We start from the raw sequence: 27,272 nt of genomic DNA on the forward strand, positions 1-27,272 counted from the left end.
GTACCATTAAAGAAAATATTAAATATAATATATGCCTTCAATAACATTTCGTTCAGATCCAACCTTATACCTCCCCATCGCTGATCATCCCATTTCTTTTTTATTAAGATCTGGGGGCTAGTTCTCAATTCTTGAGATAACAGTATACATAGAGTGGCCACAGTGGACTCATGGGTAAATACTGAGGGGGGGGAAAAAAAATCTAAGTTATCCTGGCTCGCCAATGTTGTTTTTCAACATCTAAGACATACAATCCCACTAATGAGGCTGCCAGTGTTTATGAATTAACCCCTCCTTGTTTGAACCCTGGTGCCCTTCCCAAAGCCCTGTTTGTACAGCTTGTTCTGAAACGCTCATCTGTAGATGAAAATCCTTGCCGTTGTTTACTCTAACTGATGTATCCTTTACTTCGGGGTCAAACAATTTCATCGGATACGGGCTCAATCTATGGCCCATGCATCTACGTGTCCTTGTGACACAATGACTTATGGACTCGGCTAATTTGTGGTTTGGTTTTCCTCCCTGGAGGATGCCCTTCCCCGTCTCATCACACAGCTTAGCGATTCCAAACTTTATAGCTCCATCTACTCCAGCCTCATTTTATGATGAAACATCTAAATATTCACTTTTGACTTAAATCATTCAATAGAAATATTTCAGAATGGTGCATTTTATTTTAAATAGACTATATGCTTCTCAAGGCAAGGGCTGCATGTACTTTTTTCCCTGACGGAGTCTCTGCCTCTGGCTGGTTGTGGTCCGCCACGGTACATTCCCTTAGCTCCCTAAATTCTCTTCATAGCACTCAGCACACCAATCATTTATAATTAAATTCATTACTTGAAATACATTGGCTACTCACAAGAGCCTACAGACTCCATGAGGGCAGAGACCACGTGATTTTGCTCACCACTTCATAACGGGCACAAGCATAGAACTTGCCTCTTAGAAGGAGATCAATAAATACATGTGGCTGCCTAACTGAGTTCAGGAGAAAAAAAGGAACCAAGCTCTTAAGAACACTTAGTGTACCTGATTTTACGCCAAACTGCAGCCAAACTGGTTTCTATAAGAACAAAAGGATTTGCTTCCCTCTGTCTTCACGGAAGTCAAAAATGAGCTAATAAATACCTAGGAAGTACAAAGCAGGAGTCTAGATACAAGAGGACACAGAAGAAATAGAACACGTGGTCATGTGAAGAGCTGACTATCTACATCTAAGCCACAAGAGTCCCACCCACTCACAAAGGTTGCTCTCCCTGTCAAATGTTACCGAAGGTAAGTGTCACACCCACTCTGAAGGACGAACGCTTCCAGAGCTGGCTGGACTCCAGGTCTAACCCAAAATACATCCCTTTGCTCTATTCCAAATTTCTCCTTCTACAGCCATGATGATGAGGCCACAGGACACAACCTGAATCTGAACCATCACCCCCTTAATTATGTTAATTCAGCTACTAATATGTTATAAGTATCATCATCCACCTCCTCATTGCTATGCCAGGATTTTATAAAACTGTAACCTTAGCTAGTGTCTTGACTTTCCTCATCTTACCCGGTCCCCAGATGTCTCTAGCCTGTATGGAAGTCTCTCTTCCGTAAGCACTTGCTATGTTTATGGTATCACTCCCCTGCTCCAGAAGTTACTATGACGCCCGATTAGCTATCACGATGTCCAAAGTCCTCTGCCTGGCTTTCAGAGCTCAGAAACTGACTCTCCTGTCTAACTTAGTTTTTTTGTTTTGTTTTACTTCCCAGAATGGAGCTGCTCGTCTAGCTATGCATGTCACTGGGTCTCATGGGAAGATTACTACAGCCTCAGTGTCTGCCTGGTATATGGAAAAAACTCCATAAATGATGACGATGTTTATCAAGTCTTCAACTAATTCCAGTCTTTTCCTTCTTTAAGTTCTCATTACCATAACAATCAGCACTGTACCACTTGGGATATAGTCACTTTAACTGATGAACTATTTTAGTTACTCCATTTCCGTAAATAGACTAAGTTCCCAGGGACCAGCGACCATGCGTCATGTTTTCTCTGCGTTTTCAAAAATGCCTGGCATAGATGTAGCTGTTCTATAAACAAATGTTAATTAATATTTCATTTACGGAGTTTAATTTATTATAGCAAATTTGTTGTGACTTTATCTCCTCTAGCTATATATTTTTCATAACTATCTCGATAATAATGTGTAATACAATATAGGCCCTTATATATACTACATGGTTTCATAAAAAATAGACAAAATCATAAGTTCATGTTTAAAGGCACCTCCCGTCTTCCTATGTTTTGTTTGCTTTTTGTTTCTGTTTTTTGTTTTTACATATAAGGAAGTTATTGATCAGAGATATTACATGATTAAATGAATGTCAAATGCAAAGTTATAAAGCTAGCTGGTGGCCCCAACCAATCAGATAAAAACTGCTAGTGTTAAATAAAATGAAGAATTGGGAATTAAATATGATAACACAGTCTGTTAAGACAGGTGTATATATTTTTCCAGTGTCTACAGAGAGAACGTAATTCTACCATTTATTTTTTATTATAAGGAAAAAGCAATCTTGCTTCCCCAGAGTTAGAAGTGCTTTAGCAGAAATGAATTTATTTAATTTCACTGACTCCCTGGGAAGAAGTTTGGAGAACATATTAACTCTATGTTATAAATATACTGTCCAGAGAGTTGAAGTGAAAGAGCTCAGACTATTCACCAAAATTGGTGGTTAAAACTCTAATCCCCACACGGGGAAGGCACATCTGCCCATAGGACAGCATCACGGGTTTATAAATACGGTGTGGTATAAAATCATTTTTCGATTAAAAAAAAATCACATCAACATCTTCCAAAATAGTTCTCTAAGTAAAGCTGTTCAGAGGAGCAGATATACAAGAACAAGGGGAGAAAACAGGAACATCTGGACAATGTCACGTTCAAACTGTCCTGTTTCTTTGAACCATGTGACTACATGGGGTACCAGAAGGGTAAAAGACGGAATGATACTTTTCTGGTCTTTATGCAATCTGGAATAGTAACTGTTTTTTTTTTTGTTTTGTTTTTTTCCCCAGGATAAATTTTAAATTACTATAGAGAGAAGAGAAATATAAAAGATGAGATACACCACAGAAATTCCCACACAGTTCCCAGAGGAGAAGCCCAAGTAACCAGCAAACCTCTCCTCAGAGAAGTGTTTAACTGTTATATGGTTAATCCATTTGGAACACCTTGTTCTAAACAGAGAGACAAAAGAGCTTTGCTGTAAAGTCTTCGACTTCAACTCCCAAAAAGACAACAGTGGATGAGATGACTAGAGAGACTACTTGGAAACTCGCGTGCTTGTGGTGTTTCTGAGTCATGTCTTTAGCCAGGGATAAAGCTGATTTTGAATGATGTGGCACATGCTTCAGAAACGTTTTGCCCTAGACAGATGGACCATGTGGAAACTATGAACTGGGTTCATACACAGGACCATGATGAGCCAGTGCAACACTTTCGTGTTTTCTGTTTCTATGCAAGTCGTCCAGTGAACAATATAATATCGTAAGACATGGTAAATGATGTGCCTTGGTTTCACTTCTGACTAAACTATTTTTAATGTTATAGATGTTTTTAATACAGGGATTAAAAAACAATTAGACAAATTTAACAAAAAAGGCATGACATATTTTGGATAGTGAACATATTCCAATTCTTCCATCAACGTACTGGCTTGCTCTGATGCATCAGTAAAGACATGGTGCAAAAGGGGGATAAAACTGATCAAAATCACAGATGTCAAAGATTTTCTTTCCAACAAGATCTCGTAATAAGCTTTAACGCTTTTCTGAAAGATTATATTACCCAAAAAAAGATACAATAAAATTATAATGCCAATTTGCTGAGAACTAGAAGACGATTAGCTTGGGGGAAACAATATTCATTCATGGGTTGCTGCTTTAATAACTGTTGGAGGAAGACAACATTTCACTTTAAGATTAGAAAAATATATAACAAGTATTTCTTTCTGGATTGGGCTTAAAATTTAATGAAAAGCTGTGTGGGTGAAAAAAATTCCAGTTGTTGGCACAATACCAAAATGGAACAAATGAACAGCACTTAGGCGATAGCACTTTTTGTACAGGACATGGGAGGGCCACAGAAGAGCTGAAATTAACACGTGGAAAATAACTGCACTGGTTCCTAAGAGGTATTCAGAAACTATCATATATACTCACTCAGCTTGTAAATCTTTGCAAAGGCTACGGTGAAAAATGATCATGTTTCATTATTATAATTAAAATACAGTGGTCTCAGATGCTTTTCTAAAGAAGTAAAGAGAAAACATAGATAATCTGGGTACAATTGTTTAAAAAGGAGAAGCATTTAAAGGAACTATAATTTTAAGTGTTTTTTTCAAGTGATTAAAACGTAATTAGGTTGTATGTCTATGACAAGGACAGAGTAACAGGATTACGCATATAATAAATGCACCTCATATTTTATAGATTATAATTCTCAGCTTCTGGTATTTTCTATTTTCATAGAGAAAATCTTACAGGAAACTATAAAATTTGGTCACCCCCCATGTACACACTGCTATATTTAAAAAGGATAACCAACAAGGACCTACTGTAGAGCACAGGGAACTCTGCTCAATGTTATGCGGCTGCCTGGATGGGAGGGGCGTCTGGGGGAGAACGGATACATGTACATGTATGGCTGAGTCGCCTTGCTGTGCACCCGAAACTATCACAGCATTGTTAAGCGCCTATACTCCAATATAAAATAAAAAGTTAAAAAATAAATTTGGTCATCCCCATTCACTATGATAAGTATGGGCAGGGAGGAATGTTGGGGCTGTATTCACAGCAAGTTGGCAGAACCAAAGTCTAAAACTGACCAACTTTAATTCTTTGCTATAGGTATGCTGAGTTTAATATACTGGTGATCAAAAAGTGAATCTTTAATTTTTTTTTTTTTTTTTTTTGCGGTACGCGGGCCTCTCACTGTTGTGGCCTCGCCCATCGCGGAGCACAGGCTCCGGATGCGCAGGCTCAGCGGCCATGGCTCACGGGCCCAGCCGCTCCGCGGCATGTGGGATCCTCCCAGACCGGGGCACGAACCCGCGTCCCCTGCATCGGCAGGCCGACTCTCAACCACTGCGCCACCAGGGAAGCCCGAATCTTTAATTTTAAAACAATGAACACTGAGAGTCATAAAATCCTTCAGACCTGAAAGAAATGATTTTTTCTATATACTCTTTCATTTTTATCCTGCTTTAAAGCTTTGAAAAGACTCTTACTTATTAACTTTATCTTGGCTTATAACTATTACCTATATCTATGAAAGGGATATTTAGTAATTGAAATTAGAATTTTACTCTTGTGATTCCTAGTCTTTTATTCACCACAAAAGTAATAAAGTATAAAAGCATAAGATACTATAAGGATAATAAAAGTAATAATAAAATAAAATAATTAAATAAATAAAAGACTATAGCTACTTTTATAAGTTGTCCATTTTCATTGATAAAATCAGCCACACAACCAGCAAAACTTGTCTACTCTGCTTCTACTCTATTAAAAGGAGAGATTTTGAGGGCAAAAAAGCAGATCTGGGAGGTACTTGCTTACAGCCCTGAGGTCCCACGAGACATTCTGCACATAGCCCGTGTCTAGATCAGCACAGCGAACAGCAAAATGTTTCTACCGAAACGGCATTTTTGTTTGGTGTTATGGTTTTAAAATATATGTCCTTTAAGATGCATTTTATTACAAACAATGGAGGCTTTCTTAGAAAAGGGACTTAAATATTTGCATACTATTTATATGATGTAAAAGGGCATTGGCCTTCTTAATGATTTCTTGCGCCTTTTTTCTCATTTTGCTAATTGCTCTTTCTGTTAGCTCACCTGTCTCTCTGACAAACTTGTTCTTCTTTGTCAATGTTTGGGTCACAAGCTAGTATTCTGGAGCCGGAGATGGTTGTTCTGATGATATGTTTTTTTTTCTCATTTAGGACAATCACTGCTACTTTAGAACAGTGGGACACAGCTCTTAGTCAACGGCCAAATAAATGTGTATTTTTCACCGCATATTCAAATATCTTTTACCCCATCAAATTATTGGAGTCCGTGGACCACAGAGAGCCTAAATACCAAGCGTAGACTAAATGCATGGCACAATAAACACTCTTTTTAATGAGACCTACTAATTTTAACTGCAAGGTTTAAATATTTAATGTAACCTTACTGAGAACATCTTTGTTTAATTCTTTCTGTTGAGAGAGAATAACTGTGATACTTCTTAATGGTTCATTAACTCCTTCAGGTCATTGGAGAGAGCGCCATTCTAAATACATCTATAAATAACTGTAGTACATGAAAGAACACTCTTGCCTTCTACATGCAATGATGCTAAACACACTAAATGCCTTTCCAAACAAATGCAAGTTGCTGGTTTTTCATTAGTGAGATCGACCTAAATTCCATTTTTATAAAGGAGTTATAAAAGAATAAGCTAATGCCAAGTGTAACAGATGTGTCAGTAAAGAATCTTCTGCCCTTCTGCTGCTTTTTGTTGTCCTATTCGTTTTGCAGGTGACCACTGGGGTAAAAAGGAACATCATCTTACAGCTTCATCCATACATTGGATGGAGACGTAGGTATCCAAAGTTCCAGACCTCTATGATATTTGCACATCTCTCTTAGGTAACAACGAGGAAAACCACGAGGAAAGCAACTTTATAAATATGAAGGCAAAAAAAAAAACCAACCCACCTTGAAAAAAGCAAAATAACATTCTGGATATAACAGAGAAGATGATAAATGGTATGAACTTTTCACAACACTTTAAAAATAAAACAGCATTATTCAAAGGATGCAACGAAATTGGAAAAAGCAGCAACAATACATCATGAGACATGGAATCATCTAAAAGAAGCAGTCATGGACATAAGCCACACAGAGGATTTCTTACTTGCACAAGTATCTTGAGGGGTTTGAAAGGTCTTTCACCATGAAGCACTCGCCTCCATTCACACAGAAAGTTTTCTCCTTCTCTGCACACTTGACAAGATGGCTTGTCCCAGTGGTAGATGTAGATGTGGCTGGATAAAAGATAAAGAAGGGGAAAGGTTTATACCCATCTTTCCCTTTTCTAAGCTGCCTTTAATCTTAAATTCTCTTAAAAGGAAGAGTTCATATAAGATACGGCGTACTCCACTAAACTTTCAGGCTTAATAAACAACACCAAAGACGTTAAGTACTTTCTGGGCGTAATTAAATATAATAAAATTATAAAAGGGTAATTATAGTTAATTAATTGAATTATAATTAAATAGGCAACAGGTTCAACATTTCTTATAACAAATACTTTATCTTCTAAGGAAGTTGGAAAAGAGAACAGCTATTGTCATTAAGAAAAATACATTTTCCAGGAAGGCTCAAAAATAATGACATAAATTCACATCAGTGCAACTGAATGTAGATATCAATTTTTAATGGCAACTAATTAATAAAATTATTTTATTTTGAAATTACGTGATATATGTGTATGGACTTGATATTTTTTAGACATATGTATAGCAAAGAAAAACCCAAGGTGGCTTATTTGTTCCTAATGAAAAAAAATTATTAATTGAGTATGTATTAATGTATAGATCAGGGGGCATTCTGTTCAAAATTTCCATTCTATTCTAATTTCTACTCAGAAGAATATTATTGAATGTCTGATTGCCATCACGCTTCTGAAGAAATACAAAGACAGTCTAACATTGCTGCAAATGTAGAATAAAGCACTGCAAAATTCATCCATTCGAAGTAGGAGTAGAAACAAGTTTTAATTTTGGTTTGCAGCGTCTTCATGTGATAAATCTGATTATTCACTTGCCTTCAATCTTCACAGTTATTGGAAGGTCAGGCTGACACTGATTGCTCCACCATTAGGTGCAGGGATTAAACGAAGCCAAAGTCCTGAGACTGTAAGAGCATTTAGTCTCAGAACTTCTCCCCACTTACGGTATTGGGAGCACCTGAAACACTGCTCAGTCTCAACCCCAAACAGTCTAACTCACAACATAATGTTTATCGCTGACATTATCAGGATGAAATGTAAAACCAACGTGTCCAGCCAATGAAGATTCTATTTACCCTCCCGGGGTAGGGAGAGTCCATCTTCAGACATAAGTTTTTCTCATGGATTATCTGACTCATTCTTAGTGACTTTTAATTCTGTGTCTTCCTTATCAATTTCTATTTTATGATTTGCGTGTGAAACTCAGATGCCCTTGTTTATTTTATTTGACCTGTCGCATTTTTCCATTTTCTCCTGCCTTTCTTTTTCGTTTCCTTCACAAGCGCACATTTTGCTTTGACGTTTAACCTAATTGTGACCCTAACTCTGCTTGATTTTTACTCTACCTGATTGAAATACCGAGCATCTGATTATTCAGTTTCTAAACGACTCGAGGCCTTTCTTGTCTCTTATTCTCCTGTCTAAGGCATGTTTGGGACCATTTCTCTGTTCTCACCATGGCTTTCAGGAGGAACAGCAAAGGACAGTCAAAATGATTTGCCCTTTGGAGACATCTGGTTCAAATCCCATCTCCTACTAGCTTTGTGTCCTTGAGTAAGTCACCTAGCCGTCCAGATGGTCAATTTTCCCATTTAGAAAACAGGGTAAGGGGACTCTTACAGGACTCTTATAGAGGTAAAAGGAATTGGCACAAAACTGGCATCTGATGAATAATAGCAGGTATGGTTACTGAACAAGTAGGGAAGAATCTTACTTTTGCTAATCAATCAGATGTAAAATCTAATAACAGAAATCTGAAGATTTCAAAGAGGCATGCTTTCCTTGAATCATTATAATGGGTAATTAAGAACTGGGTCAATTTTCAAATTATTCCAACACAAAGTCCTTTTCAGAATGCATTTCCAGATGTCCAGCTCAGGTCTACAAACCCAACCAGAAGAACCAGGGAGAGAGAGGAGAGAGGTGATGTTACCCTCTGCCAGCAGCTAGACTTTTACCATCTTTATCAGGAAGAGGGGAAACATAACTTGCATCCTTCGGTCTATAAAATCATAGAGTAGACGATTTCTACACATCACTTAGCATAGATTTTAACATAATATCATATCTTCATGTGAAAAACTGTTTACTTAGGTGTTATGGATATTTTCATCCATGGCAACTGCTTTTAAAAAAATACTAGGAGGGAGTTTGTCTTAAAGGTTTTGTGCTTACGAGTTTCAACCGCTGACAGGGGTCTACAGGATGACAAATTGGGCAGCGTATTTTTGCCGAGGGGACCACCTGCAGTGTTCTGTCACCATCATTCCTGCAGAGGAGCTCTGAGCCTCAAGCAGACCCCAGTGGTCCCTGAATCCCTGACAGGCTGCTAAGAATTACCCCTCATCCAAACTGGGCAGCAAACACTGCAGCGGGCTCTTTCAGGACAAATGCTGAGGCTTTTATTAAAAACAACAAAATCACCCCGTCCTCGCCAAAGCAGACCCTCCATATTCACTGCAAACTTACAATGAACATTCGCTGTGACAGAAACAAGAGACGGAAACATCATACCTATGCCTTGGATTTTCTGATCTTGTGTTTTCAAATAAGTAGGATTTAGAAATGTGGGTTAAAACTAGAAACAATCCCTCTTTTTCAGTCCTTTAAAAGTATTTTTTGTGACATGATTATCCTTTGAATTATCCTGCAGCTCTGAGCTTTGACACATTCATCTGAAAAATTCTTAGATCATGACTAGACACTAGGAATGGGATAGCTGATAATAAAATAATTCTTGGAGAAAATGAAGTAGCAACTCTCTTACGTGTCATGGACTGCCCTGCTTAGCGCTTCTATCCTTTAGTAGCAGCGAAAACAAACATGATCATGGAATTGCAAAGCAGCAGTTAACTCCCAGGTGACACAAAGTGTGGACCAACTGGGTACAGCTGTTCTGAACCAACAGCCAAACAGGAATAAGTTGTAACTGTCAGAAGAACCTGGATCTGGATGGTGATATACGCACCTTTCAGATTTTTGCCAAGTTTCCTTATATATTCTCCTTAGTTGACCGCAGTGCACAGTCAGCCCTAAGCACATCTATAAATTTTGCAGTGATATCCTTCCTCTTTGGCCTATATACGCTGTATTGCTAAGTCAGTTTCCGTTTGGTAATTCTGTCAGAATTTAATGAAACAGACAAAGCAGGTTCTCAAACCAAACTGTGGAAACAGCATTCTTTCTGGGGGAGCTGGCAGGAGTTTATCAGGGGTAAAGCTAACAGTTTTGCCAACAGAATGTGCTTTTGATATATAAAAGATGACCTTCATAGCTGCTCCTGGCAGTAGGTGACATAGATCTCACTCATTCAGTCCTTAATAAAAACTGCTTCCCTCTGCTTTGTAACTAGTTTGTCATAATCTGGGAGTTGGTCAACTTCTAGTAAGTGCTAACTGGACAGCAATTAGGAACAGTGATAAGTGTGACTTCATTACTTTTACATTTATCATTTATATGAATGTTTTATCCCAAACACACTTTACTTGGGATGTTACCAATTACAAAATTATAAGGAAGAAAGTGTAAGTACAGCAGTTAACTTGTTACTAGAGAATTTCTTCCGAGTGTTTGACTCTCCACCCCGTCTGTCTTGGTAGTATAGATCAGGACTAATGACCATTCCGGGGAAGTCTGAACAGTTCCCTGACTTAGCCAAGGATTTGGACATTAAGATTACCATTTAAAGATTCCCCAGGGGGCTTCCCTGGTGGTGCAGTGGTTGAGAGTCCGCCTGCCGATGCAGGGGACACGGGTTCGTGCCCCGGTCCGGGAAGATCCCACATGCTGCAGAGCGGCTGGGCCCGTGAGCCATGGCCTCTGAGCCTGTGCGTCCGGGGCCTGTGCTCCGCAACGGGAGAGGCCACAGCAGTGAGAGGCCCGCATACCGCAAAAAAAAAAAAAAAAGATTCCCCAAATCCTGCACCAGGAAATAGGAGTCCCTCCTTTCTAGCCTTCCCTCCCTTCCCTAACCCTTCTCCTCCCTCCCACCCTCCCTCCTTTCTTTTTTCCTTCCTTTCACAGTTCTTTAATGACCGCCTATTATATGCGAGGCATAATAATAACAACTAAAGTTACTGGGGTTGAAAATTGTAAGACTGTAAACCATTCTCCCTAAAAGGAGATCTTTATAGATGAAATGTAGTGAAATGACCCTGGAGTTAGCGGAGAAGAATCAGGGGGCCAAGGCACAATTTTGCCAATTACTAGCTGCGGGGCTCTGGTCCAGCTACCTGCCTCAGTGTACTCAGCTGCAAAAATGAGGTATCGCAGGGTTGCTGCAGAGTTTGATAAAACACTTCGTCAGTTGCAAAACTGCACACAAATAGAGGATATGTTTCCATTACTAACGGCGTCAATATGGAACAAAGAGAAGCAAAAACATTTCTGTCCAGACACTGTAAGTACATATAATCAAGCCTCGAATGTTGCTTCTTAGCAAATTCTTCTTCTACAAAATGTGAAGAGATGGTCTGATTTGGAGGGGTCACCCCTGAATGATTGCAAAGCATCAAGTAAATATCAATAATTTACTCTAACTTTTTCAAAACCACTGTCAATAATGTATACCCATTCAATTGGCTTACAAAATAAAACTGAAGAACAATTTGAGTTAAAAGCAAAAGAAGCTATCTTAAATGTGTAATTATTTTCAACTTTCCAGATCCACACAATTCTCCAATATTCCTTAAAAAAATTTTTTTTAATTGAAGTATAGTTGATTTACAATATCATGTAAGTTTCAGGTGTAATTGTCTAATATTTCTGACCGAGCTTCCAAGTTACATGAATTCACTGTATTTATAATCTTGTGTGTTATTGTAACAGTTTAAAAACTCTAAAATATTTAAAAATAGTATGATGTCCATAGAATATGGGCCATAGTATAAACTTTGTTTATAACTCAACATTTTGGAAATCACGTACTATTGCACACTTTAGTAAATACACAGAATAAGACTTTGAGGAGTAATTGCGTGTTCCCTGCTCATGACTCAATATTTTCCCATGGAGTCACACAGTATTTCCTATAGAAGGCCAGCCTTTTTCTGCTCAGAGACAGGCTAAAAAAAAAATAATGCTGGAAAGGACGGTTCCCTTTCTTGCTTGTGTTAAGTGGTGTTTTCCTTATCAGTGAAGTAGACAGCACTAACAGACCAGGGCCATTACACAAATGCAAACGACTGATAAGAAGCCAGTCTCTTCTTCTTTGACAATTAGCAGGAATTAGTATGTGTATAGTGTTTACCCCAAGAAGCAATCATTAGCTCCTATCTTCCCTGAGCGAATGAACCCTGACTAGGAGTTTTTAGGACAATTCTTAACGATTTACTTGAAGAAGATTAAATCACTCTCTGCAGTTTTCTCAATAACATATACAAATATTAACAATTTTTATATTCTAACATGAAACTGTCAATCGCTACAAAGTTGTAGGATTTTTTTTAAATCCTTACCTGTGATATCTTCCATGGCTAAGTATTTAGAAATCTGCATGCATTCCTGCTCTTTGATCTCCCAGTTTAAAAAAAAAATCTGAAATTATTATTCTTGCTCAGAATATAGCTCCTCAGCAATTATGTACCAGAGCACTTTGAACTTCTACTGGGAAGAAATGCTTATGTGGTTCCTGAAAATGACGCTCTGGCTCAGAAGCTGGGCAGGACAAGCCATGCCACCTAATGCAGCTTCTATAGATGCCAACGGAAGGATGGGGGAGGCATTAGTTCTCCAAAGGAAAATCCAGAGCCAGACTCAGAACCACTAAAGCATCACCATTCTGGGTTGGCATGTTTTTGCAAGTAGTAATTCAATCCGTTGCTGAATAGGTACTTGAGAAAAAAATGATAGAAGATCAGAGAAACCCATCCTGACTTGGAGGTTCCCAGAGCCCATCTCCTTGGCCTCTCCTCTACCGAACTCTGCTATAGAAACAAACAGGGAAGCCAGGGAAGAACCATCACGAGACCAGAAATGGAACCAGAACTTTCTAAAGTAGAATTAGGGCATCTCAATTCATGGACCTCAGGACTTGGTAATATGGTAGACTACCTACAAGGTGAGAGTCTGTCCAAAGAATAAGCCGACACCAAGGGCTGGTGGAGGTTAACTGGTTTAAGTAGTGAACTTAAGCTTTGGCATCATAACACACATAGAATGGTAGACCCAAAAGAATCTTCACATATTGTATAATTTATCCCATATTGAAAAAGAGGATACAGATCATCTCAAAAGAACAGTTCTGCAGTCTTTCAGCAAATACCTCCAGCTAAAAATTCACAGAAGTGTACAGGCTGCCCAAGGTCACATAAGTGAATTTGGACATGCTTGTTTTCTGTTGTCTTACATGTACAGTGGGGCTGAAGTAGGTTAACAGGATTGCCTTTAGATCCCTCCCTCCCTTACAAGCTCTCAGGGCAGACCCTAATATTTTTTCTGCCTTCCTCAGCAGAATGAAAAGTGACCCTCGGGTGTTTCTCCTCATAAAACAAAATTCTAATTTTTGTTGTAACACTGAGCTCATTTGTAGCTAAACAGAAAGGAGATCCTAAGTTCCCAGCAGTTGCTGTGTCATTAGATAGTGTTCTCCTTAGAAAAATAAAAATTGTCCACAAAGGTTATTTTTCAAACACAGAAGTGGCTATTCTTTTTTCTTTTTTTCTGACAGCACATTTCACTCATGACACAGTGTAATCATTCTAGTCTACTACTTCTTAGAGCAACATGTCAATGGCATAAATGTCTTCTAGGATGTCTTAGCTTTTCTAAAGAAGAAGGAGTCTCCTCCCACAGTGGATGGCTGGCCAGGTGGTTGCAAGAAAGCGACATTTTCTTCCTTACAAAGCCAATAATCTTCTCTTAGCTAAGAAGCCAGCTACAGAAATACAGTTCTGCTATATAATTTCTACTAATCACTGACAGTTTTATCTGAGTATAAAATTTCCATAGCCAGAAGTCAACGAACTTTCAAGCTGTCCCTTGAATCTTTTCCTATGAACACGTATTCTAAAAGAGTAAGATTCATCTAGCCTACAAAGCAAATATTAGCAGTCAGCTGACTGGCTTAATTTGATATATTTATAGATCTCATCAGGCTAAAGGTAGAAGGGGCACATTCTTTACTGTATTCTGCATACTTTACCAGTATCAATTTTGTTGGGGGAAGGTCATGTCAATGTAGAAAATGTTAACCTGTCATTTTCCAAATTAGTCAAAAGTTTGGAGCATCATACAGAACACATCAAATCAAAGGGAATGATTAAGGATTCAGTTACTCGGCGAGCTGCTGAAATTACCATGTGACATTTAATGACATAGGTTAATTTATTCATCAACCAAAATACACTTAGAAATGAAAGCAGACGGAAGGTCAAAAGACAGAAACTATGAGACAAATTCATTATCTTATTCATCAAATGAAAAAAAAATCATGGCATATCAAAAATAAAGCCATATGGTCATTTCAATAAATAGAAAATCAACATTGATGAGATTGAAAGTCAATTTCTCTAAAACTATCCACAAAGTATTCTTACCCCCAAAGATCAAATCTGAATTTAATCAAGCATCCAGATACAGCTACTAATTTACAGGAAGAACACAGGTCAGAGGAACATATAAAAGAACACCATGGGATGCAATCAGCAAAGCCCAATCTATGAAGAACTCTACAGGGCAAATAACCTGATTTCTTAAGAAAAAATTAAAAGAAGATAAAAAGACAAAGAGAGCTAGAGCTAAAGACAGACCAAAGGGTGAGAGAAAAGAAAAACCTAAAATATAGACATTAAAAAGAGACATTAAACCAATTGCAATGAGTGAAACTTATTTGGATCCTGATGTAAGAGGAAATCTGATCATTGATTACAAAGGGTTATCATTAATTGGTATATGTGTCATATACTACCCAAAGCAACCTACTGATTCAGCGCAATCCCTATCAAACTACCACTGGCATTTTTCACAAAACGAACAAAAAATGCCACAATTTGTCTGGAAACACAAAAGACCCTGAATAGCCAAAGCAATCTTGAGAAAGAAAAACAGAGCTGGAGGAATCAGGTTCCCTGACTTCAGACTATACTACAAAGCTACAGTCATCAAGACAATATGGTACTGGGTACAAAAACAAAAATATAGATCAATGGAACAGGACAGAAAGCCCAGAGATAAACGCACGCACATATGGTCACCTTATCTTTGATAAAGGAGGCAAGAATATACAGCGGAGAAAACACAGCCTCTTCAATAAGTGGTGCTGGGAAAACTGGACAGCTGCATGTAAAGGAGTGAAACTACAACGCCCCCTAACACCATACACAAAAATAAACTCAAAATGGATTTAAGAGCTAAATGTAAGGCCAGACACTATCAAACTCTTAGAGGAAAACATAGAGCACTCTATGACACAAATCACAGTAAGATCCTTTTTGACTCACCTCCTAGAGAAATGGAAATAAAAACAAAAATAAACAAATGGGACCTAATGAAACTTCAGAGCTTTTGTACAGCAAAGGAAACCATAAACAAGATGAAAAGACAACCCTCAGAATGAGAGAAAATATTTGCAAATGAAGCAACTGACAAAGGATTAATCCCCAAAATATACAAGCAGCTCATGCAGCTCAATATCAAAAAACCAAACAACCCAATCCAAAAATGGGCAGAAGACTTGAATAGACATTTCTCCAAAGAAGATATACAGACTGCCAACAAACACATGAAAGGATGCTCAACATCACTAATCATTAGAGAAATGCAAATCAAAACTACAGTGAAGTATCACCTCACACCGGTCAGAATGGCCATCAACAAATATCTACAAACAATAAATGCTGGAGAGGGTGTGGAGAAAAGGGAACACCCTTGTACTGTTGGTGGGAATGTAAATTGACACAGCCACTGTGGAGAACAGTATGGAGGTTCCTTAAAAAACTAAAAATAGAACTACCATACAACCCAGCAATCCCACTACTGGGCATATACCCTAAGAAAACCATAATTCAAAAAGAGTCATGTACCACAATGTTCACTGCAGCACTATTTACAATAGCCAGGACATGGAAGCAACCTAAGTGTCCATCGACAGATGAATGGATAAAGAAGATGTGGCAGATATATACAATGGAATATTACTCAGTCATAAAAAGAAACAAAATTGAGTTATTTGTAGTGAGGTAGATGGACCTAGAGTCTGTCATACCGAGTGCTGTAAGTCAGAAAGAGAAAAATAAATACCATATGCTAACACATATATATGGAATCTGAAAAAAAAAAAAAGAAAGGTTCTGATGAACCTAGAGGCAGGACAGGAATAAAGACGCAGACATAGAGAATGGACTTGAGGACTCGGGGAGGGGGAAGGGTAAGCTGGGACGAAGTGAGAGAATGGCATTGACATATATACACTATTAAATGTAAAATAGATAGCTAGTGGGAAGCAGCCGCATAGCACAGGGAGATCAGCTTAGTGCTTCGTGACCACCTAGAGGGATGGGATGGGGAGGGTGGGAGGGAGACGCAAGAGGGAGGGGATATGGGGATATATGTATACATATAGCTGATTCACTTTGTTGTACAGCCAAAACTAACACAACATTGTAAAGCAATTATACTCCAATAAAGATGTTAAAAAAATTGATATATGTATCAAATGCATTATGGTTATGTTTAAAAATAGCCCATATCTTTCAGAGGTACATGCTGAAATATTTATACATTGAATAATAAGATGTCTGGGATTTACTTCAAAATAGTAAGAGGGAAGGGAAGTGAGTGAAATCAGGATAAAACAAAACTGATAACTGCTGAACTGGATGATGGCTCCATGGGAATTTGTTATATCATTCTTTGTACTTTCATACGTTCAATATGCATGTTTAAATTTACACATATATATGTACATGTTTTAATATATCCCTACATACATTTAAAACTTAAAAATGCAAAAATATCAATTTCAGCCTTTTCAAAGCATGTCTTTATAAAGTGGAATTAGAATGATACTCTATGCAACCTAAAGATGCTGACTGTTAGCCACCAATCTAAATCATACTTAACCCTGAAACTCTTGGAGGGGTGGTTTCCTTAATATCAAGAACAATATCAATATCCTTTATAACAATATCCTTTATAACAATATCAATTTCCTTAATATCAAGAACAAGCCAAGAATGGTGACTACTGGTGCTACTATTTAACACTGCTCTGAAAGTTCTAGCCAATGCAACAAGACAGGAATAACAAATTGTGGTACAACTGTAGGAAATGAGGAGATAAAATAAGCACTATTAGAAGATGATATGATTGGATACCAGTATTACCTAGCAAGAAAACCTAAGAAAATAAAAGGATTATATTCACAACAGCAATAGGAACTATAAATCATTTAGGTCAGCTAGGTGTGAACCTAACAATAAATATGCAGAATAGGAGATACTTTCAAAGCGTAATATATTAAGAAGGGGAACTGGGTCTGTGCTTGGGGTAGAAGAAGGCATTATATTAAAGGGAAAAGCAAATGAATTTATGGAGGTAGAACAATGAATGTCATGTTCAGTGAAAGGTAGTAGTTCAGTTTGGGAGATGGATCATAAATAGGGAGGTGAAGTTAATGAGGCTACAAAATAATAATACATCCATATTAAAGAAGCCCTTGGCAACCTGGCTGGAATTAATATTTAATCTGTAGGTCATGGGGAGAGTTGGGTTTTTGCTTACGGCTGTGGTTAATAAAATTAACGGTCTATTCTATAGCCTTTGGAAAGGGAGAAAAATGGAGATGAGGAGACCAGTGAAGAAGTTGATACAAAGGTCTAGACGAGAAAGGAAGATTGCTCAAACTAGCCCAGTAATGATGGGAGAGGAATCAGCACCATACTGAAGAATTAACACTACTTTGTATTCATATACATTAAAATTAAGCAAGAACTAAATGCTGGGGTTTGTATTTCACACCTCGTATTGCACCTCTTTCTAAGGCATTTAAACTGCCTAATACACGTTTCCTCTTTATTCTTCACACAATCTAGGATATACCCATGATATTATTAGACAGAGGAACTGCGGGCCATTCTCATTACTCAAAAGTCATTGGTAAAATTAAAATGTCAAGTCTTGTAGCCACAACTACATGACTAACGCTTTCCTAATTTAACTATACCACGTCTGTTGATATAAAGGAACCCATGACGAGCAGACAGTATCATAGTTGGCCTGAAATCCTAAGTTACACAGATGATCAAGGTAGTGATATTCCTAAAAGTTATGAAAGCATCTCCCTGACAGGAAATGATTCCCGACAAATCATTTTAAGTAATCTATATTTTCAGTGTCGTGCATAAAGACACCTCTATAGAAGTATACAAAAAAAAATGGCGTCCAGACAACGCAGACACCATCTTCCAAGGGTTCCAGGTTGGAGCCAGGCCTCTTTGATCAGTGGATCTGTAACACAACAAGCTTGAAGAATATTCCTTAGAAAGGCACCTTTGCAGCTCTAAAACCCCAGACAGTCCATTGTTACACACCATTTAGCCAAGTTACAGCAATTCTGTGTTTGTGTGATGGCTGTGGACATAAAGAGCCAAGCTCTGGTTCCATAAGTTCAGCATTTTCCTCACTGAGGCCAAAGGTTGCTGCGTATAAAGGAATGAAGCCGTAAAAGTATGTTCAGAACATAAGAATCCTGCTCTCTAACATTTGGCTAATTTCAGTGCGTGTATTTCCCCAGAACTCCCTGGAGTTCCTTGTTCCCAGGTTTGTGATCAGAATAGCAAAACAAACCTCTCTGTAAGAGGATGTGTCATAAAATGTGTATCTGCAGTGTTTAGGGTCCTAGCACAAATTCTATGTCACCAAGTAACACACAGAAACCTAACTTTTTTCAATACCGCTATTGCCATTTACACGTGGCCAATCTGAACAGGAATAAAACAAGGTTTCCAAAACACAAATAACTTTATTTACTTATTTATTTTTCTTCAGTATTTTTAAAATTGAGGTATAGTTGATTTACGATGCTGTGTTGATTTCTGCTGTACAGCAAAGTGATTCAGTTATACATATATATACATTCTTTTTTTATATTCGTTTTCATTATGGTTTATCATAGGGTACTGAATATAGTTCCCTGTGCTATACAGTAGGACCTTGTTGTTTATCCATTCTATATATGAAAGCTTATATCTGCTAACCCCAAACTCCCACTGCATCCCTCCCCCAAACCCCCTCCCCCTTGGCAACCACAAGTCTGTTCTCTATGTCTGTGATTCTGTTTCTGTTTCATAGATAGGTTCATTTGGAAAACACACATAACTTTAAATGCTTCATCTCAAGAAAGCTTTTTGCCCTGCCCCCCAGAGGACTAGCTGGTCTCATAATACTTAGTTCATCACAGGTCTTGTTTTTCTAAAGAACATATTCTTTTTAGGTTAGACATGGGGATGGGGATGCGGGGAGGAAATGTGACAGTCAAATCCTGTGCCTTTACAGGAACTGGGCCAAAATTATAAATTAACCTTGACTACATTATCCCTAAAGAAGCTTTCCTTCAAGCCTTGGGGTTTTTGTGGTGTTTTGTTTTCAATTTCTGGGCCTCAACACCCAAGCTGAACAGACACCTGTTTTTCTACTGTTGCCATTAAACCTTGTTGTTCAATAAAAAAGGAAACAGACAGGTGCACACTTTGAACTCTTTTTCCAAAGTACACAATATTTTTTTAAAAACTGGGGCCATGTGTTCAGTGTCTTACTGTCATCATCTGATCTAGCTGTTTTATATATCTACACCGTTCGCTTGTTGGAAAAACTCAATGGAAATCATCATCCTGCTTACAGGGAAACCAAAAAGGGCACGCTGAAGTACATCATGAAAGAAAGGTGGAGTAGAGGTCAAGGTCTTATCTAAGTTGCCTGGCCATTTCCCTGCAATGCCAGAAACAAGGAATATTAAGAAGGTTCATATGTAGAATCTTAGTTATAATTTATTAGTTTTTTTCCCTGGCGTTGATATATCTATCTGTGTATATGGACTAATAAAACACTTCCATCTACTGAAGCTATAATAATTCAGAATGGCTGAGGTCTTCCCCCCTTTCAAATACAAACCAGTTCTGTAGACAGTGCAAGTCTGTGTTTAATAGAGATCTTTGTTCTTTCCATCCATTACTAAGGTGCTTCATATTCAAACACGGATGAGGGAAACAGTGTAAAGCAGGGAAGTGGGGCTGTGTGGCACATCAGCTGTAAGAGAACCACGGCTCTACAAAGCCACCCCAAGGGGCTTCCCTGGTGGTGCAGTGGTTGAGAGTCTGCCTGCCGATGCAGGGGACACGGGTTCGTGCCCCGGTCCGGGAAGATCCCACATGCCGCAGAGCGGCTGGGCCCGTGGGCCATGGCCGCTGAGCCTGCGCATCCGGAGCCTGTGCTCCACGACGGGAGAGGCCGCAACAGTGAGAGGCCCGCGTACCGCAAAAAAAAAAAAAAAGCCACCCTAAAATCAAAGCAGGCAGAACCCAATTCTTGGCCAGGTCCACTTTGCCAGTTTAATTCCCATAGAGTTCCTGCAGAAGAGCCAAATGTCTTCAGCTGAGATCTGTCATTTATGCAAAAGCTTTTAAGAAGTCGAACACTTTCCAAGACCCACTAGTAAATCTAGTAAGAATCTGCATTGCTCTTCTGCTCACATAGGCATTGCCAACACCTAGTGAGAATTCTCCAGTTCAGTAACTACTGAATCCAGCGACTACCATAGCGGGGAGACACAGGCAGTGTTATGATTCTGAACCCCACTATGGGAGAGTTCACAGACGACAGGCAAGTTCTGGTTATATTTCTTAGTAGAAACAAGGCTTCCTAGGCTGTGGAGATCTTATTACTAAGAAGAAACCAGACCTCGGACCCTATTCTTTGAAAAGACCTGTTTGATTCATGGCTTTTCCCTTCAGGACGCCTTACTTCTGAAGAACAGGGAAAACCAGAATGCTTTTGTTCAAAGAGTCAGAGATTTTTTCTTGATTACACACCTTTCTGGTGTGTTGGATGCTCAGTCTCAGGGATGTAAATGTCTTCATAGAGATCAGCTCCCGATGGGTGATCTTTTCTGTTGAGAAACTCGCTTCTCCCTGCACCTTAATGCCTAATGTTCTCTACCCAAAACTAGCGCGCTTAAATTTTTCTCAAAGTCTGAAGGACTCAGGGAAGTGAGTCATAGTTCTACAGATGCCACACAAGTCCCTGGAATTAAATGGTGATAATGAAAAAAGGATCTTAATTAGAAGACAGATGTTGTTAGAACTCAGTAATCCTTCACTGCCCCTTCACACTGTTTTCCATTAAAAGGTTATCAGACCCTGTCAAATGGTTACATGGGTCCATCACAGCCACTAGATTAGGCCTGAAGTGCATGCTTGGGAAGCTAACTCTACCTGCCAGAGCACTCTGTGTGTGTGTGCACGTGTGCGTGTGTGCGCGCGCGTGTGTGCGTGTGCATGTGTGTGCACGTGCACGTCTGTGACTACAGCTCTCCTTCCTTAGAAAGTCAAACTGCACTCTGTTACCCACTGGCTTAAAGCCTGCTTTATATTCTTAGATTTGTTTTGTAGAAAAAAAGTGACAGGAACTGAAGGATTCATTGGTAAATAAGGATGGAGGCTATTTTGTCCTTAACGCAATCTCACCACTCCTAGAATCAAAGCTCTTTCCCTCTTGGGCCTTAATAAGGGCCCAAGATATCCCATGATTCCCCCCATTTTTGCTTTCTAGACTTCTTGTTGCTTTTTGTTTAATCAGTTGACATTAGTTCATCATAAAGCCAAGTGTAATTTTAAGCAGACTGAATAAAAACGAATTCATTATTTACCAATATTACTAAAATATATGATTATCCTTTAAAGTATTTCAAATTCAATTTTATCCTTTGCCAAATTCAATCCTCCAATATCAAATATCCACCTAGTGATTTTGTCTGTTTTCATTTTTTGTTTGTTTTCAGGATCTGAAGACCATTTCATCTGTGAATTATTTTAGCTGTAAATAACAAATTTTAGTTGCTCAAAGGTGAACCAGCAGAACACATGGATGAACAGATGGAAATTGTAAGTGAATGCATAGTGTCAAAATATTTCTTCTAAAGTCAGAACTAGGCATTGGCAAATCCACAGTAATAACCACAGAAAATGTTGGCCATGCGTATTTTTAAAATAAAAAAATCCTTACCCACGAATGTCAGAGAGAAAGTAAACAAAAAAGTAGTCCGATGGTGGATGGTAGAGAAGGAGAGAGAACAGGAAGGATTTTGCTTCTAGGAAAACTTAGCACTTCTCGGGACCCAACGGTGAATCTGAAGTTCAATTCAATTAGAAACGTCTGGGATGCCAGTTTTGTGATATAAGTAAGGATGTAACATCCTTCAGGGAATAAACTTAGTCACAGTAGGGGTTTACTGCAACTGGTAGGATTTTTTTTTTCGTTATGCGGGCCCCTCACTGTTGTGGCCTCTCCCGTTGCGGAGCACAGGCTCCAGACACGCAGGCTCAGCGGCCATGGCTCACGGGCCCAGCCGCTCCGAGGCATGTGGGATCTTCCCGGACCCGGGCACGAACCCGTGTTCCCTGCATCGGCAGGCAGACTCTCAACCACTGCGAAGTGGGCTACCAGGGAAGCCCAACTGGTAGGATTTTTGATGCTCAAGTGAAAGGTGGTTACTTCCCTCGGTTTGTTCTTTCCTGTTGAATGCACCATATTCCTTGGGCTGAGAGGCTAGAAAATTGCAATTTATGGTGAAGTCTAGCTTCAAATCCTGACAGGAAGATGGGGTTTCCTATGCAGAACTATAATAGTAGCAACATGGCAACAAGAAAACTTACAGAAATTGAAGAAGTCTAATGAAATGGAAGCTATTAAATGGGCAATGTGATCTATGTTGCTGGAATCACATTCTAGAGACAGGTAACCCAAGTATATATGCACAGGTCAAAAGAGAGAAGGTGACTGAACTAGGAATTGTGTCCTGGTCTTCTGACTTGTGGGACCAGTGCTCTAGGCTCTAGATGACACTGCTGACCATTTGACAAACCCCGTGAAAGAAGTCATGAATGATCCAACTCTAGAGATACGAAATATACCTGATTTATTAAAATGCTTCCTCTATTTTATAAGAAACTCTGTGACTAGGCATAGCATGAGGTCAGAACAAAGTTCCAACTGTTCTTAGATCAGAGAACCATGGGAGCAGAGGTTCAGACGGATGGAATCCATCACTATCATAACTCATGACAAGAAATACCAGGGGTGGCACTGAAGTCTTAGCCATAAGTACCCTGAAAATGATCAGGAGCATTTTATAATCCAAATAACAAAGAGGTCACACCCTCATTGCTCAGCTAAACCTGATGACTTAATAAGGTAAAAACGACATGATCTAAGGTGGATGAGAGAAGTAATCATTTTAGGGAGGTTAACAGGGATCTGTACTGATTCCAAACATACAACTTGCTATGCGTAGCATTTCCAATTCCCCAGGCATACATTAAAATAAGAAACAAGTACCTTAAAAAGTATTCAAAAAAAAAGAGATAAGAACAAATATGTCTGATTATCATTCTGCAAAGGTTCCTAGACTCTTTGCAGGCAAGTCCCACTGAATATATCATCCAAAAGGGAAGTTAAATTGAAAAAGAAAAAAAGGTTATAAAAAATTAAATTGGATTGTCATCATCACCTGTGATAGAAACTGCCCTTTTCTGTCCCAGAAGCATGAATGTCAGAAAGAATGTCTTGATGCTTTTACATGGTAGAGTTGAGGTCTACAAGGTACTGCTTGGGAAATGGTTTCTACAAAATGTCAGAAACGAAACCATCAGATTCATTACGGGCTCAAAGAGAAAAGTACAAGGAAAGGGGCCATGTCCAGCTTACTAGTTACTCAGGTGAATTCTCCTGCCTAGTATCCAACTTAAGTGTGAAATCTTAAAAAGTAATGCCATCTTTCTGGGAATACAACCTTTCTGTTGCCTTTCTCATTAACAGAAGAAATAAATCTACCCATTATTAATAGTCATATTTCTAGAATATGACCCATCACAAATTATATCCCGATGAAGCTAAGAGCTCAGAAAACATGCTCACAACTACCATTTCTACTGGGCATGCCATTTACCATCTTCTGGCTTTAAGGTAATCGTCAAGGTAGATAAGGGAAAAGCACAAAAGAAATAAGAAGCAGAAAGAGAAGACATTTTATGATTGCAAAGATGGAAGAATTCTCTGGATATTATATTTTCACTTTAAGCATCTTCCTCTTGATATCATAAAACTTTATCCTTTTCTACAGTAATCTTGTCATTTGAAGTAGAAATCATATTCACCTAGCCCAGGAGGTATCTGGCATCAATAATATTTGCTGTAACTTGTAAAGGCACGTCTTTTGCTTTTATTCTTTCAGGGTTTCCTTTTTTGGGGGGAGGAGAAATAAATGCTAAAGAAACTCACAAGTTATCTGTATGGTAAAGGCAATACAATTCTTAGCAAAGAACAAGAAGGTGCATGTTCATTAAATACCTACAGTGTGCCAGATATTCTAGCCCCACAGTCATCACAATAACCCTAAGAATAGGTAACATTTTATCCTTTTCACAGGTGAAGAGGTTGAAAGAGAAGAATCGCAGGCCTGTGTTCTCAGTGTAATAAATAAAGTAGAGAGAAATTCCAAGGCAGGTTGACTGCAAGGCCCATAATATATCCACTAAAGCGTTCCGTCTCATGGTTCTTTCAATCCAGAACTACATATGTGACGTTGTAGTTAAAAATGAACAAAACAACAAAACAATGACATCCTTTCCACAGACTATTAGAGAAGCGATATTCTTCCACCTTCCAGAAAGTATCACTTTCTGAATATTTTCCCTATGTTTGTAAACTATATGTCAGGAAATGAGACTCGAACATTACTTTTAGATTATGCATTCTTAGCAGAAGACAGGAGACCAATGTTAGTCACATCAATGTTATTTTAGTCTTAATTCAGGGAAAATGCTCAGTCCGTATTATCTAGTATTCTATTGTCTGTTTCAGAATAAAATGGTTATCTTTTCCGTTAAACTTTCCTAAGAACCAGAAAACTAAACCAATCTTGAATAGTTTAGTCTAAATTGGGAAAGTTATCAAAAATCTGATGATATGACCATCCAGTGTCACAATGTTGTAATGGGTTCTATCTAACCTCCATTCAAATTATCCTCATTTTTCTTTTTAAAATTCTTTTTTGGAAAATAACTTCATTTTCATTTTTTAATAATCTCCAAATTAGAAAAAAACACCTCATTTATTTCTTTCTGAAGCTAAAGTAAGAGAAATTATGCATGTACATATTATAAATGCACAAATATAAATACACTGAGTTATAGACCTCTTTGGGGAGTATGGCAGTAGAACTATTCCAAATGAAATGCTAAATTTAGTTATGATGCCTGAGCAATATTTAATATTTGCATAAGACATCTGATTGACCTCAATGCAATATAAATACCACTAGATCCTTTAAAAGCTGACTGTACTCAACAAAGAGATAAGGAGTGAAGAAAAAAATAGGTATATTTTTAAGAAATGCACATAAATTATATAAAATGAAAATTATCTCCAGTGACATTTGAAGTTAGGCTCATTTTGTTGACTGGTAATTTTTCTCTAACTTCATTTTCATATAACATATAAATCACCCACAAGAAGGTTTTAAAAATGGGTCCTGTGGTAGCACCCCTAATTGAAAGTCAAATCCTGACTACTAAGTAATTTAAATGAGCAACTATTACAAAAATGTACTTTCTAAAAAGCTAACATAAGACCGTTTTCTTCTGGTTAGTTTTCATGTAAGGATCATCTAATCAGAATTGTTTTACATGTTCATCCCTAACAAAACGAATGCTATATATCAGAGAGTGGCAGACATAATTAAAGTGTTCACTAGTGGCAAATGCCTGCAAAGTTGGAACAAAAATGTATAATACCAAGTAAAGTTGCTTAATTTTCATCAACCTCTTCTCTATTCGATAATACAGTAGCTATTTTACTAATTTTTTATTCAATTGACTCTGTCAGGTCTTATCTTTACTTATTAAAAACTTGAAATATTGCAGGGTAAATCATAGATTTGCTCAAAGTAAGTTAAAGATTGTATATTTATTTCCGCAGCAACATAAGACAGTTTAGGCACACAGTAAAACCGTTATATAGTTTTTCAAGCTATAAGTGCTTGTAAGAGACATGACTAAAATATTGAACCTTGTACTTTCAAATGCACCATTAACATTTTTAGCTTAGAAGCCTTTGTTTCCTAAAAATAAGCAGTCAATGTTAAGCAGAAATGTCAAGAAATCAATAAAAAGTAATTAGGAAAAGTGTTTAACATCCTTGAGAAAAGCTCTGAAGGCAGAAAGGGAGCTTCGACAGAGTGAACAGTCAACATTCTTATGTTTTTTTCCCCTAATAAAAAGAAAAGCCAATCATTTAAATTACTTTATTTAAAAAAATAACCGTATAAATGTCAAATGTCACCCTGGGCCAGATTGCAGTTAATGAGGTTGCTTTCCATTATAAAAATTCATAGCTGAAAACTGCCTTGCAGAACTGACTCTGCTACACGGTATGAGATATAGCCATGCATGGTGACAGACAACAAAGAAAACCTCATTTTAACACATAGGTGCTTTGATAACTATTTCTATCATCTCTGAGCAAAGATACTGAGGGAAAGGAGATAATTACTGAGTGACTTCAATGAGCCAGTGAAAAATACATATGACCTCACCGAGTTCTCCCAATAGCCTGTACGTTCTGTATTATTTCCCCAACTTATAGGAAAGCAAATGATGTCTCAGAGAGATGAAGGAGTTTGCCAGCATCCTACAGATGGAAAATGGCAGTTAAGATTCAAACTCAGATCTCTGAAGACAAAGTTCCTGTGCTCTCCAAGGCACCGTTCAAGTATTTTGAGTATTTAACATGGTGGCTCTTATGAGTTTGAGGGCCATTTACTCCTTTCAGAATCTGGGGATTTTTGTTGACATGTGCAAACAAAGAACTAGCAAACAATTTTGCGGGTTCATGGACCCCTTCCTCTGAGACCAATTCATAGTTATTCCCTGGATCTCCAGTTAAGAATTCTTCATGTGAGGTCAGACTCTAAAAGAGCTTTGACTTCTTCTCTGATTCAGAATACCCCATA

General features: G+C 38.2%; 1 protein-coding gene across 11 annotated transcripts in view; it reads right to left on the reverse strand.

Moving 5' to 3' along the window:
• The window catches only part of NRG1 (neuregulin 1), a 1,030,155-nt gene that overhangs the window by 29,799 nt on the left and 973,084 nt on the right, over window positions 1-27,272 (reverse strand). For all 11 annotated transcript variants that reach the window (XM_049704163.1, XM_004283637.3, XM_004283635.4 and 8 more), the window contains one exon: window positions 6,956-7,085. In XM_049704163.1, the coding sequence (XP_049560120.1) occupies window positions 6,956-7,085 (130 nt within the window). Of the gene's footprint in view, window positions 1-6,955; window positions 7,086-27,272 lie in introns of those variants that run through there.

This window comes from Orcinus orca, chromosome 21 (assembly GCF_937001465.1).
Source record: "Orcinus orca chromosome 21, mOrcOrc1.1, whole genome shotgun sequence".
Lineage (NCBI taxonomy): Eukaryota > Metazoa > Chordata > Mammalia > Artiodactyla > Delphinidae > Orcinus > Orcinus orca.